The 14,925-nt window shown below is 37.6% G+C and overlaps 1 protein-coding gene and 1 long non-coding RNA gene across 6 annotated transcripts in view; one reads left to right on the top strand and one right to left on the bottom strand.

The window, feature by feature from the left end:
* Nucleotides 1-14,925, top strand: part of LOC129723132 (sodium channel protein 60E) — a 380,238-nt gene that overhangs the window by 286,802 nt on the left and 78,511 nt on the right. For all 5 annotated transcript variants that reach the window (XM_055677123.1, XM_055677121.1, XM_055677122.1 and 2 more), the window contains exons 4-5: nucleotides 11,738-11,946; nucleotides 12,697-12,917. In XM_055677123.1, the coding sequence (XP_055533098.1) occupies nucleotides 11,738-11,946; nucleotides 12,697-12,917 (430 nt within the window). The remainder of the gene's footprint in view (nucleotides 1-11,737; nucleotides 11,947-12,696; nucleotides 12,918-14,925) is intronic.
* On the bottom strand, nucleotides 9,210-9,971 carry LOC129723177 (uncharacterized). Its single transcript, XR_008727726.1, has 3 exons — nucleotides 9,847-9,971; nucleotides 9,572-9,645; nucleotides 9,210-9,504 (listed from the first exon to the last, which is right to left on the bottom strand). It is a non-coding gene; the product is annotated as an uncharacterized LOC129723177 (long non-coding RNA).

The raw sequence follows: 14,925 nt of genomic DNA, 5'->3' as shown, positions 1-14,925 counted from the left end.
CATTTTTGTCTTCCTGCGAAAATATTGTTTCTAGATGATATTTATTGGTGGGGCTGTATCATATGAACCATACAAATATATGAAAACTCATCTTAACGGAAAATAATAATAATGAAAATAATTATTTATTTAACTTGAGATGATCATTACCCTTCAATAAAACAAGTTTTTCAAAATTTAAATCAAAAAGGGTAGCTCTTTTTGCTCTAAGATTGTCGCCGCTGATTGAAAACATCCGTTCAACTGCGGCACTCGATGGAATCGGTGTATTATATTAATTAAATAAATCAATTAAATTGGTTTCGTTCATAAAAGCAGCATCATTAAGTTCATCTTTAGAGCAAATTGCTAACCACGATGTTACTAAAATACGAGCTTTTTCGTCCTGTCAACCCTTTTGTTCATTTTTTTTCGGAAATTACTACACAACTAAAGAAATCTTCTGGGTCTTCTTCACCACTTCCAGAGCACACACTATCTTGCTTGGTTTCTGCTAGCAGCTTCTTGACGACGTCTTCCATCTCTACTTGTACACGGGAGAACTTTTTTCCATCAAATTTTTCCAACCAGAACAGCTTAAAATTGGAAATGGAAAGCCGATGCCAGCAAGCAGTTTATATCTTCGAAAAGATTGCAGAGCTTTTTTTCCATTCCAACAAGTAAAGCATTGACTAGTGGTTTCATAAGATTTTTTAACTTCATAGTGGTTACCACTAACGCAGGCAGAAGGCATCCAAAATAAGCCTGATTTTCAGTTTGAATTTTTTCCAGCGATATTGCTATTATGGTCATAACCTTTTCATACTCTTTCAGAAACCCAACGTCTTGCTCGGAGAACGTTGGTAACTTGAGCTGCATCATGACTCTACATCAGGGTTGATATTTGTTGACACTCTTGAGTGAAAGTGAAAAAAAGCATTCACAAACGTTATTTTTTTACAATTCTTCAAGAGTTCTCGCTTCCCGCTTTTTGCATGGGAGTGAACTGTCAAAACACCTCATTATATTTCATGCGATGGAAACAAGACAACAAAATCAGTTCATCAGTTAACGAAGATTGTCAAGGCATCGGTCAGTGTCAGTGAAAAAGTGTTTCGGTGAGGTTCATTTTGGTTGAGTGGACTGTTTGTTCTTCTCTTTCGCTTTGAAGTGAAGATCATTTGGTTGGATTTGTCGTCAAATTTTATTCCGTAACCGTGAACGATGCGCGCGATCTATTTCATCTGAGTATAACAGCACGTTACTAGGACGAAAATCTAGTGTATCTGAAAGAGTGCTGCGATCATTGGAAGTGAAAACTGAAAATGATTGGCTGTAATATTCGAAGAATTTTGCTGGGGAAAATGACTTTTATCAGCACTGCTCTACATACAGCTTTGTGATCGTTTTTGATAATTTCATTTAAAACACGAACAAAATCGAACATAGAATTCCATCGCGTCGCATTTGGCACAACCAATCTTCTTTTTGAGTCCGTAGATATTAAATCAGCAGCAGCGGTGCTGCGACTCTGAAGGTTCCAGAATCCCTGTGCCTTACTCATAGCTTTTCGATAAGCATTTTTAAAGGCATTGTTTTCTAGTGCCTTGTTCGCATCAACGGTTACGATTAAATTACTCGTGTGTGCAACACATCTCATGTGCATGGAAAGAGAAATTTCAGAGGATTCGGTGAGAATATCTTGAATAGCAACTGGCTCCTCTTCTACATCACTATTCGAATCGTCAGAGAGTGTTTCTGGTTATTTCTACTCCAAATTGAAGGAAAGACTTTACAAAATTTCGTCCATTGTCCGTTGTTGTTCTCAGAACCTTGTCTTGTAAATGAAATTTACAATGAACCGTATTAATCGCTCTTGCCAAAACAGCGTGCTTTCTTTGACGCGTCTCCGGATGCAACCAATGAACTGTCATGCCGATGTATGATCGATTGTTCGATTGTTCATTAAAAGATAATGCTAACGCAACTTTGTATTACGATTTTTTTAAATACATTCTGCCTACCTTATCAAAAGTTCCTCGAGATTCTTATATTGTACAGTTATCCTTCTGCCAAGCGTTCTACGTGACATGGATGACATTTTTGGGTTTAACGTTGTGATTAATTCTTTGAATGAATCGGTTTCCGCGGTAACATACACTAAGGTCGCTTTTTACGCGGTTTTTTTACGCGGCTTTTTTACGCGGATTCCGGAATTTACGCGGTTTTTTTTACGCGGATTCCGGAATTTACGCGGTTTTTTACGCGGATTCCGGAATTTACGCGGTTTTTTTTACGCGGATTCCGGAAATTACGCGGTATTTTTTTTGCCCGGATTTCGGTTCCCCTTCACTCGGAATGCAAAATTAACGATGGTTTTTTTTACGCGGATTCCTGAATTTACGCGGTTTTTTTACGCGGATTCCGGAATTTACGCGGTTTCTTTTTACGCGGCACGTATCCCCCGCGTAAAAAGCGACTTTAGTGTATTTTGAACGTAGAAATTAAAGATTTTTTCGTCAAACGTGGATTGCTTCACATGAACGCTGGAGTTTGTGCGGTATTCATTAAATAAAGTTTGGCGCATATTCGAAGACAAAGTGTGTCCTGGTTTTATTAGAGATAGATCGGTGGTACTGGCACCACACTCATTTCTTTTCTTTCCCCGCAAACTTCCTGTTTTAATACATTATTCAAATGCTACAAAATTTGCCGGATGATTTCGTCTTATGTGGAATTTCAAATTAAAATAACATGTGCTTTGATTGTTGTACTTTTAGGGGCACAACGCTTGCACTTAAAAATGAGTTGAAGTTGGTTTTTTGCATCTCGCTTGAAAAAATTAAAATATTCTTTCAAATGAGCCCACGGATTGAACTGTGGTTGCTTCTCTTCTATCGGCATTTCATGCTGAGCAGATTTTACGATTTCAATAGTCTTATCTTCAGTCATCGCAACTAAAAAGCAGTTCTTAAAATTTACATGATTTCACCGACATAATAATTCATAATAATAAATGACATAATAATAATTAACAAAGGTATTCCTTAACGATAGCAAGAAATTCGAACCAACGTATACTTACCGTAAATGATACCGCTTTTTTGTTTGCTCGTACAACCATTCAGTACTTTCCGATAACAAAATGTGTAGATTTTAACTTATACAGTGAAGGGCAAAATAAAGTGCCCACTTTATTATTTTTTCTTTTCGTTCATTTTTCTGGTTAAAATTAAACGAAACCACATCGTAATCATTTTTAAAATCTTATTCATTATGTTCTTCTCAAGTTTAGTTGATATTGCTCTGGTAACAAAATAAGTGTTTCTAATAGAAAAAAAAAAAACAATTTGGAATACTTAAATAAACAGGGACAAAATAAAGTGCACAGATAAATATAGTTTCAAATAAGCCACTGAAGGTAAACAACAACAATTTAATAGTGAGTATGGCCTCCTTTAGCCTTCAACACCTCCTGTAAGCGCTTTGGCATACTTTCTACAAGGTTTTTCAAGTGTTGTGGGTCGAGTTCTTCCCACGCGCGTTCCAGGGCTTCAAAATAGTTTTTTTATGAGTTACACCAGTTTTATCGATCCGAGCATCAAGGATGGCCCACAGATTTTCGATGGGGTTCAGATCAGGACTTTGTAGGGGCCATTCAAGGGGTTTGATGCAAAAGGAACGGAAAACGGACTTCGTCAGCTTGGCCGTATGCTTCGGATCGTTATCCTGCTGGAAAACAAAGCTCTCCTCGAGGCCCGTCTTGATGACAGATACCTCGAGATTTTTCCGCAGGATATTGCAATACGACTCAGCTGTCATGATTCCGTCTATTTTCCCCAAACTGCCCACCCCACCCCAAGAAAAGCACCCCCACACCATCACGTTGGCTCCTCCGTGCTTGACTGTTCCTTGAATATAATATGGCGCTTTTGGAACTCTTCAGCCGACTTGCGCCACACACGATCCCGCTTCCGTCGGTCCACAACACAGTTTTCCAGTATTGCAGCGGCTTATCGGCGTGCTCCTTGGCGAACTTGAGACGCTTGGCCTTATTCACCTTGCTGATGAAAGGCCTTCACACTGCCATCTTGCAACGGAACCCCTGCGCTTGGATGCAGCGACGGACAGTACGACGCGAAACCGGAAGTTGGAGCTCTTCCTGTATCTGCCGGATCGTAACTTTTGAGTTTTTCTTCACCTCACGAATGATTTTCTTGTCCGTTCTGGCATCTGTCTTGCGTTTTCGTCCCCTTCCTGGGCGATCCACCACCGATCCGGATGTTTTCATCTTCTTCAAGATTTTTCCGACCGCTGCCTTGCTGATTTTGTAGTGCTTGGCCACTTCCCGGTGCGATTGGCCGTTATTGACTTCGCCAACAACCAGTTTCCGGATGCACAACGGAATCGTACGAGAAATTACTGCGTTCTCCATATTTTACAACTTTTTCAATGGCAGACACGAGTACAAATGCTTTAGAGCCAAGCCAGTTGTTTATGAAACGTCAAAATACTGAAAACAAACAAAATCAAGGGGTCTCACGATGGAAACTTATCGAAATTTTATCGATTTTCAGAGTGGGCACTTTATTTTGTCGCTGTTTTTTTTTTTTTGGAATAAAAACTGTTTTTGTTCTATCATAAAACCTTTTTTTTTTATCAGAACGAAATTAAAAACATTAAAAAAGAACATTATGAGAGATGATTACGATGTGTTTTCGTGAGGTAGATAAATTTCGTTTAGCGATTTAGCGACTAGCGCTTCGAAGGCTAAATTTTTAGCGACGCTAACAGTCCGCTAACCAACTGAAAAATTAGCGAAATCGCTAATTCGCTAAGCAAATATTAGCGTCGCTAATTAGCGAACTGGCGATTTAGCGGAATAGTGCTCACCACTGTATAAATGGTATATACTCACCATGGTTCATGCTGTACGGATTTAGAGCCTGACTTGTGGGACGATTTTAAATCCGTACACATAGGTTTATTTATTAATTCTATTCAGTCTATGTCAGTCATTATATTTTAAACTGCCATCCTTCTTTAGTAGACTGACCAGACATACCGTTTTTGGACCATTTTCAACTGTCCTGTTTTTGTTTTTGCCGTTTTGAATCGTTTTTTGAATACACATTGGAAAATCTCCGAATAAAGCTTTAATGAACACACACAAATAACAGTTGCGAACTGATGTTCCAATAATTTACAAAATGAAAGATCAATTTCTAAACTGCCAGGAACTTGTTAAAGTTACTGAGTACCTTTCGGCTTTCCTGGTACTGAAAAGGACATTCTCTATTGTAAACAGTATATGAAATGATTATGAGTCGCGATTGCAAATTGAGACCATGAGAGCAATGATAATTGAAAGGCATAACTTCGATCCTCAAATTTCACTACCATATTTGCAAAAATCACACTCTACTGCGCAAAGTTTCATCATTGACTAGGTTTTTTATACATTATGATAAATAAATAAATTAATAAATTTAGATATTTATATTTTATTATTTGGAATTTTTGTCACCGTATAATTTTATTCTCTTTGGATGGTTGATCTTTCTCGGTGAAATATACACACTATGTTTGTTTTACATGACAGAACAAGATTCTTCTTTCACCAGTGTGGTTTGCTTACAGACTTTTTTGTTTAAATTTTCAAATTTATTACTTATATACTTCCCCTGTGTTGGTAACTTTAAATTTTCTGTTACGGTTTGCGGTATTTAGCCGCCTTAAGGACCCGATTCCAAAAATGAAAACGTAAAATGTCGTGTATGAGGTTCCGTGTGGCACAGATGATGGCAAAGTTTATGTTAGACAAGCAGGACGTATGCACGAGAATAAATGAACACAAAAATTACATACGGAAAAAAGCAAAAACAGGATTAGTACAGCATCACCTAGATCATGGTCACAATTTTGACTTTGACAACACGAAAATATTGGAACGCATCGAGAATCAGGAGAGCAGAACCATTGCCGTGGCGTTTCACACACGGCGGGTGGGTGACGAGGGAACGGTTAACATGCAACGCGGATGTGGGGGATGGATTCAGCCTACGATGGTTTAGTGAGTAAGATCCGAGCAATATCGCATACCGTAACAGAAAATTAAAAGTTACCAACACAGGGGGGAAGTATTTAACTAATAAATTTAAAAGTCAGTAAGCAAACCACACTGGTGGGAGAAGAATGTTGTTTTGTCATGTAAGTTAAAATGAAAATTTGTGTAGTACGTGTTGTGTGACTAATGTTCAAATAAAATTTAAGATCTGACGATGGCTGAATAACAGTACGCCGAAATGTCATGTAAAACAAACATAGTGTGTATATTTCACCGAGAAAGATCAACCATCTAAAGAGAATGAAATTATATTTTATTAATTGATAAAACACGTTATATATGTGATTTACACTTCAAAAAACACCAAAATACTCATTCACTTATTTAACATATTTCTCAGACGATCAAATTTTATTAAGTAAGTTTGGATAATTCGGCGAATACTTAAACAATTCAGTACACAATTTCCAGATGTTCAACGGTTACAACGCCTAGACGGTTTCTCTCGTTTGCAATTCGTTTGTAGTGACTGTTGTGTGCAGGAATCGAAAAAAGTTACTGGTTTTCAAAAATTCTTCATATTGCCACACTAAAGTTTTACACGGTTTTCTGATTTTTATGTATCAGCTGAAAGAGTGTAATTTTCTGAGAAAAACGTTATTTTCATAAAATGGTCATCGTTGTTCTTCGGTTTTTAAATGAATAATAAAAAAACTGCACGAATTGTCTTAAGTTTTTCATTCTTCATTTGAAAATCAATGAACAATGATAAACGTTTTTTAAAAATCACGTTGTGCTCAGAAAACGCATATTATTCAAATGATACATAAAAACTGGTGAAGCTTTAGGACCCAATTTGAATATTTTAAGAAAATCAGGACTCGAACATGGAAAATGAATCAGGGCGCTTAAAACCAAGTCATGTTCTGCTAAATCGGGACGGTTGGTATTCCTACAATGATAAAATCTACATCTACTCGTAGATTGATTGAAACATTCGATGCAAATGAAGCTTAGATAGAAAATACTTAAACAAAATAATAGAATCTGAATAGATGAAGAAAAAAAATAGAATCTGACGAAGTATGTGCTGACGTCTCATTTTGCACAGGTGTGCGCTTATGCCTTCCTGGAACCCTTATTCTACATTTGTAAAAAATTACTCTCCGCCACTCGTTAAACCAACACACCTGAATGTTGGCCAACAACACTTGCGTTGCGAGCTGCTGCCATGATAATAATGCTGCATCGCTTGGGTAGAAATTTACAGTCCGTGGCCGCCAGATAATAATAAGCGAAGCCATTCGTTACTGCAGCAGGTCTTGCCTGGCTGAAATATCGAATCGTAGTAAATCTTCCTTCCACACCCTTTTATAAGCTCTGCGGTGTGTATTCTACTGTCGGAGTTAGTGCAATTTTCGGAATAAGCACAGCTGCTATGCCATGTCCTGTATGTCATGCCTGGATACACCAAGGAACTATCGAGAAAAAAGGTAGACTAGATAGATATTATTATTTACAACCGTTATGAGACCTAGTAAAACTCTGCCGTTAGACCAGGCGAAAAGTAGCTCAGCTTTGCAGGCCCGGTGATTCGGGTTGTGGCAGTACTAGTCAAGCAAAGAGCTATGTATCGATTTTTACGCTACCAGAGCGGAATTCACATAAAACACCACTTGCGTGAGAGTCGTGAATTATGATTATTTTTCGAAAAAGGAGTGCATTGCGCTAGGTTTCACGATATTTGAAGAGAAATTTGTAGTCATTACGGACATCTTAGTGTGGTGTGTCCTAAAGCTTTACCGGTTTTAATATATCATTTAAAAAAGTTGCGTTTTTTAAGCAAAACGTGATTTTTAAAAAACGTTTATCGTTTTCCTTCGATTTTTAAATGAAGAATAAAAATACTGCTCGAAAGGTCTTAGATGACGTTTCGCCCATAGACCTTTTTACGTACGAATGTATTAGTGCCACTAGTTGAGGAAAATATTTATATATAGCCGTTTTGTTTGCAATGCTATGTTTTAGCAGCTGGACAAATATTCAGTTGAACACTCATTATATGTTTTAAACTTGTTTTTGAATGATTTTTTTCATTCGTGATCAGAAATCGGAAGAAGCCGCCGAACATAATCGACCAAAATGTTTAAAAGTGATAAAAGTCGAAGCAACGAGATGCGATGAATTACAGTTTGGAGGAAACAAAAGCAACGTTTACACGTTTCATAGTGTGCGTAGGTGAAAAGTCACTTATCTCTATATACCGTACATAGAGATAAGTGACTTTTCACCTACGCACACTATGAAACGTGTAAACGTTGCTTTTGTTTCCTCCAAACTGTAATTCATCGCATCTCGTTGCTTCGACTTTTATCACTTTTTAACATTTTTGGTCGATTATGTTCGGCGGCTTCTTCCGATTTCTGATCACGAATGAAAAAAATCATTCAAAAACAAGTTTAAAACATATAATGAGTGTTCAACTGAATATTTGTCCAGCTGCTAAAAACATAGCATTGCAAACAAAACGGCTATATATAAATATTTTTCTCAACTAGTGGCACTAATACATTCGTGCGTAAAAAGGTCTATGAGAGAACTGTCATTTAAGGCATTTCGAGCAGATTTTTATCCTTCATTTAAAAATCAAAGGAAAATGATAAACATTTTTTAAAAATCACCTTTTGCTCAGAAAATTGCACTTTTCCAGCTGAAATATAAAAATCAGAAAACCGTTTGAAACTTTAGGACACCATTTCTATATTGCATTTATTGGAAACCATTTTCTGCAATTAGAGACGTTATTTTCTTACGAGAAAATAATTCAATATCCTATAACACTATCAGTTAAAGACCTCTATTACAAAAAAACTTCCATGTTTTTTCTGCAACATTTTGAATAGGGTTTGTATGATGGATTTATTTCCACTGGATACTTACGTGAATTCAAAAGCTCAATATTTTGCGTATACACCACAAAATCGCAACCCACTTTAGCCAAATTGTATGAAACCGCCGAGCTTAGTAATTTTAGATAAACCATCAATTAAAACTGTACACATTTTAACATTACCGTTGTTTAGGACCGTACAGAAGCTTCTGTAATAGGGCTTATGGGCCCGTATTTGAATGTCATCAAAACATTGAAATCCAAAGAATGAAATCCAGATAACATATCATTTCATCGTCGCCTATGCGCTGCATGATAGCTGACGGGTGCGAATTTTATTCGAAAGTTTCAAGCACAGTATTTAAGCCGCCGGATACCGTGCGGTTAACTTTAAATATAAATGCAAGATCCTACGAACTGCCTCCAGTCAGTGCCATTTTCGAAAAGCATTAAAGCCGCCGGATTCCGTGCGGTTACCTTTAAATATCACGCAATGCACGACGAACGACAAAATTTTCTGAGTTGTCACTTAAGCGTAACCATTTGGAACAGAGGCAGGTGAACGATTCTATAAAGGGTTAAACAGAACGCATTATTAGTAATTTATTCGTAATTTACGTGAAATAGTAATTTACCCAATGATTTACTTGGACCTCGCACGCATCTTCCTGCGCTTACGCTTCAACCTCCGCATACGCTTCTTGCGCCACTGTAAAATAACAGAAATAAAATTGTAGGTTATTCAGCCCTGAACAGGAATCGATCGCCGGTTGATTCAAAAAGCACATGTGCACGCAAAAGAAACCGGTGTGCTGCTATATTTTTTGGACACGTATTTTACAATTCACTGAGCACTTATTTGAGGAAACAATAGATTCACTAACATAATCCTGAGTTGAACAAACCTCACCTTAGCTCTCATTGTGAAAACAGCAGCACAACGACGAAACTACGCCTAAACTGCTTGACACACTTCGAACGAAAGAGGAAGCATTGGGTTTTTGTGCTGGTAAGGTTGGCACAATTGGCGTCTGCGTTTCGCTGCTGAGCTGTCATCGTACGATAAAGTAAATGCAACCAAGGTATTTTATTTCGTTCAGTTAGAGTGTTTTGTGATTGTTATTTTGCGCCATCAATATTACCCGCACTATTTATTTAATAAATAGTAAACAAATTTTGCCACGTTTACTGTATTTTGTTTCGGCATATTTATATGTAAAAGATTCCTTTAACATGATGAAAAAGGCTCCGTCATTCGAGATTAGGATACCATTGTTATATTTGCTTTGGTCTTTTGCATTTGCTTGATTTCGATTCGCTCGAACCCTGAAACGCAAACTTTCTTCTTTATTGGTTAGAAAACTAGGGTGGTGCTATTCTACTTTATAATACGCAGGTCATTTATGAGTACAAAATAATTGGGTAGTTTAGCTATTCACGGATATCAGATTTTTACATATCAGCTAAAAGAGTGTAATTTTCTGAGCAAAACGTGATTTTTTAAAATTTTATATTATTTCATAAGGATTAAAATTTGCTCTAAATCGCTACAATGACAGTTAGTATATAAGTGAACTGTCTTTGTAGCGATTTCGAGCAGTTTTAATTCGAAATTTAAAAATTGAAGGACAACGATAGAAATTTTTTGAAAATCACGTTTTGTCTAGAAAATGCAGCTCTATGATGATATCAAAAGCTGATATAGCTTACAGCCCAATTGTGAGGGGAGCTGCGTAGCCGCAAGGTTACAGAGTCCGCTTTGTCAAGCGGATGGTCGTGGGTTCGAATCTTAGTAGAACCAGGCCCTCCGATGTCAAAAACGACTTAAGCCTGTAGTACACTCTTTGTCTAATGGTCAATTATTTGACCCTCTGACATAATGGTCAAATTTATTTGACATCATGGTTGTTGTTTGCCCGTGTTTGCCCCATGTTATAATTGGAGAGTGACAAATAATTATCTTTGACCAAATTTTTATCTGTCAAAAAGTGACAAATATTTGACGCTCGGTCAAAGAGTGTACTACAGGCTTTAAGCATGGGTTTATCCTCAGGCTCCCCAGCAGTTACCCTTCCTTTACGCTGAAATCTATGAATACCTTTGCGTGACTTCCTCTTAACAAAAAATAAGTCCCTCTTATTATCAATAAAACTGGCCAGAAGGACGCACGACGAAACTTCTCCAGGGAATTATAATTGGTGATATTTGGCAAGAGGAACGAGTATCGGTATAGTAGAACAGTAAGCGTGTAAGGAAGAGTAGCACATTACACACAAGCACTGATGAACAATAATAATAAGCATGCCACTTCTCAATAGAGGTATTGCTATTAACAAAAGTGCGGGATACTGCAGACACCCGGGCATACCTCACAATAGATCTACGATTTTGGTCGCAGTGAGGAAGCCCATACAGGAAAAAAAACAGCCCAATTGTACAATGTTGCAAAAATTGCGTTGGTTGGAAACTCAACAAAAAAATTTTCTTGAGATAACTTCTTTGTTTTTCGGTAACAAAATTGATTGTCAATGGAGTTCCATATCTTATTTTATACAAACTCTTACAAAATCATTTAATTGTTCATTTTTGATGATGATTTTTGAACGAAAGTATATTTTTCTTACATATCAACAAATAAAGTTGATTTTCATAAACTATAATATTTGACTAATTGAATAGCAAATGTGAAAATTCCCATTTATCAAAAGAACTTGATTACCTTTCCTGTACCAGAGTTATGAAGTAATAAGTGTTTCACACAAAAGTATTAAATCATTTTATTTTAATTCAATTTCATCCAGACTTTCTGCGTTGTGTCGAAGCGATTTCGGAAAAACTACATCCATCGGTTCACCGGAACCAAGAGTCTGTTCTGCTTCACTCCGTGGAGCCCCACCCGACGTGCCTGCGTGTATCTGGCGACAAACCAGTTCTTCGACTACTTCGTCATGGCCACCATTCTGTTCAACTGCATCTTCCTGGCAATGTCCGAGACGATCGAGGAAGCGGAGTGAGTAACCTCTAGCGAGTCTTTTTATCTAATCCTGTCTATCAATGCTACTGTTTAAATCCTAAAGTAAATCCCATCATGAATGCTAATTTACCAGATAAGTGAACATGACCAGATTGTGAAAGTTTGTCGTTCTACCCCCTCCCAAAAACTTGCCACGATAATGGTGATAACGGAAACTAATATAATTTTCACCGAGCATATGCTGCAATAGATAGCACCGAACTTTCAATTTTCTCACAGAATTGATTGATGGTTGGCAATATAGGAACCTACTTTCTCTCGAGCAAAAAGTGCAACCGCAGCGGAATGAATCACATGTTTCATACTTTGCTATGCGCTCCATATGAAGCAAGACGCATGGTTGAATAAAATTGGATAAAAAGTAGAGAATGTGACTCACCAATTTAAAATCCCACCCATATTGGCAGTAACGAAATTGCGATAGTATTGAATTTAATGCAGCGGTTGCATGAACATAAAACGTATCCTATAAAATCCAATTATTCCATTCGCCAAATCCAGTGTAATCCACAAGGATCAACCGGATTGGCGTTTATATCCTATGTTCTGCTCAGACAAAATAAAAAACACTATTAAACGATTTTATATTGCTTTTTCTCTCCACTATACTAAAGTAATTTATTTATTTGTAGTTGTTTCTATTAAAGAATTCTCCGCCAAATAAAATCCCAATCACACATAATTAATTCAAGTTGTTGTTCTAATGTAATGTTTATCTCCTTCCAGGTATATATTTTTAGCAATTTACACTTCCGAAATGATAATCAAAATGATAGCTAAGGGTTTTATATTGAATAAGTACACTTACCTGCGGAATCCGTGGAATTGGCTGGATTTCGTGGTAATCACCAGCGGGTATGCGACAATCGCACTGGATGTCGGCAATCTGGCCGGCTTGCGGACGTTTCGAGTTCTGCGGGCCCTCAAGACGGTGTCGATAATGCCGGGTAAGTTAGCAATTGGGTTATTTATAGACCGTGCCGATAATTATAAATACACTTACGATCAACCGTCATTTAAAATAACGTGCAGTATTCAACCAAACGTTGGCTGCGTCCTGTTATTTACATCCAAAAGAAACAGATGCTGTCATTTTTTCTAACATTTAGTGCGAAATTTTGAAAATGCGTGGCCTTTCTCCCGAGCAAAGAAAGCGAAATGTGCACAAATGGGGCACCGTGAGTGGTCTTTCTACAAGAAAATTAGCCAGAGAAGAAGGTATAAGTGTAGGAGCAGTTCAAACCGCATTGCGGAAGTATTGTGAAGAGTGCACATTTACTGATGCCCCAAGACGTGGTAGAAAACCCGGGCCTGCTGATCCCACAATGGACAAAAAGGTTAAGGAATACTACAAGCGGCATCCTTCAGTATCAGTACGAGATGTGACGAGAAAGCTTGGAACCTCGGCGAGTAACGTTATGCGTGCCAAAGGAAGAATGGGTCTGACCCGTCGGAAGCAGAAGCAGCCAAAACGAAATCCAAAACAAGCTGAATCTATGAAACCGAGAGCTCGGAAGCTTTATGACAAACTTCTGACCAAAAAAATGGGGTGTGTTATCATGGATGACGAAACCTACATAAAACTGGACTATAAGACTCTGCCAGGACCGCAATTTTATACATCACCGAAGGGAAAGGATGTCCCTGGACTAGTGAAAGCCATTTACACCGTAAAATTCGGCAAGACGGTAATGGTTTGGCAGGCCATTTGTGAATGTGGGAAAATATCTCGTCCATTCATTACGAATGACACAATGAATGCTAAAATTTACGTGAAAGAGTGTTTGCAGAAAAGGTTGTTACCCATGGTTAAGCAGCATAACAATCCTCCAATATTTTGACCCGATCTTGCTTCCTGCCATTACTCAAAGGATGCACTAGGGTGGTATAAAACAAATAATGTCACATGTGTCCCAAAGGAGATGAATCCTCCAAACTGCTTGAAATTCGCCCTATTGAAACTTTTTGGGCTTTGACCAAGGCAAAGCTGAGGAAATATGTCGAACCAGCGGACAATGTTGAAAAATTTAAAAAAGATTGGCTTAAAGTGGTAAAAATGGTCGGAGAACACACTGTGCAAAAGCTTATGAGTAGTGTTAAGAGAAAAGTTAGAGAACTCGCGTATCCTACGAAAAATAAACCCAACTTGAATTGAAACTGAAAAGAAAACACTTATTATCTATATTACAGAATAAAATGACCCGAAAAATCCTGTATTTTTTGTTTTATCCAAGAAACAAGATGTATTTATAATTTTCGGAACAGTCTATAGCTATTCACGAATTTCCGATTCTTATATATCATATGAAAGAGTGTAATTTTCTGAGCAAAACGTGATTTTTTAAAACTTTATATCATTGTCCTTCGATTTTTAAATTAAGAATAAAAATTCGCTCTAAATCGCTACGATGACAGTTGATGTATAGGCGAACTGTCACTCTAGCAATTTTGAGCAGTTTTAAATCGTGATTTAAAAAGCAAAGGACAACAATAGAAAAAAAATTAAATAACGTTTTACTTAGAAAGTGCAGATCTTCCAGATGATATAAAAACTGTTATAGCTAAACAACCCAATTTATTGTTTATTGAACGAAATAAACCACTTAAAGCAGTTAAGCATGTCCAATTAATACTTATAACGGATGCATGTGTGAAACTTCGGAAAAAGCAGAAGCAAAAGACATCCAATATCATCTGTGCCGAAATCGAAAGTTTTCGCGTAACGGCAACTTATCGAATTCCGGACATGATATGGACTACATTTTGGCCACGTTTATAAAGATCCTCTCCCAGCTGGTCTCGAGGTACGATGCTGGCATAGCAAGCCAGTCGTTGTAGGTTCGAGTCGGCTCGGGAGAGACTGTTAGTGTCAGTAGTATCGTAGCGCTAGCCCCGCAATTGTCCTGTACACTGAACAGTTGGCTGCGAAGTCTGTGTATAATAAACAGAAGGTCG

This window comes from Wyeomyia smithii, chromosome 2, assembly GCF_029784165.1.
Source record: "Wyeomyia smithii strain HCP4-BCI-WySm-NY-G18 chromosome 2, ASM2978416v1, whole genome shotgun sequence".
NCBI classification, from domain to species: Eukaryota; Metazoa; Arthropoda; class Insecta; order Diptera; family Culicidae; genus Wyeomyia; species Wyeomyia smithii.
Note: the sequence above shows the minus strand (reverse complement) of the source record. Positions and strands in the feature narration are given on the sequence as shown.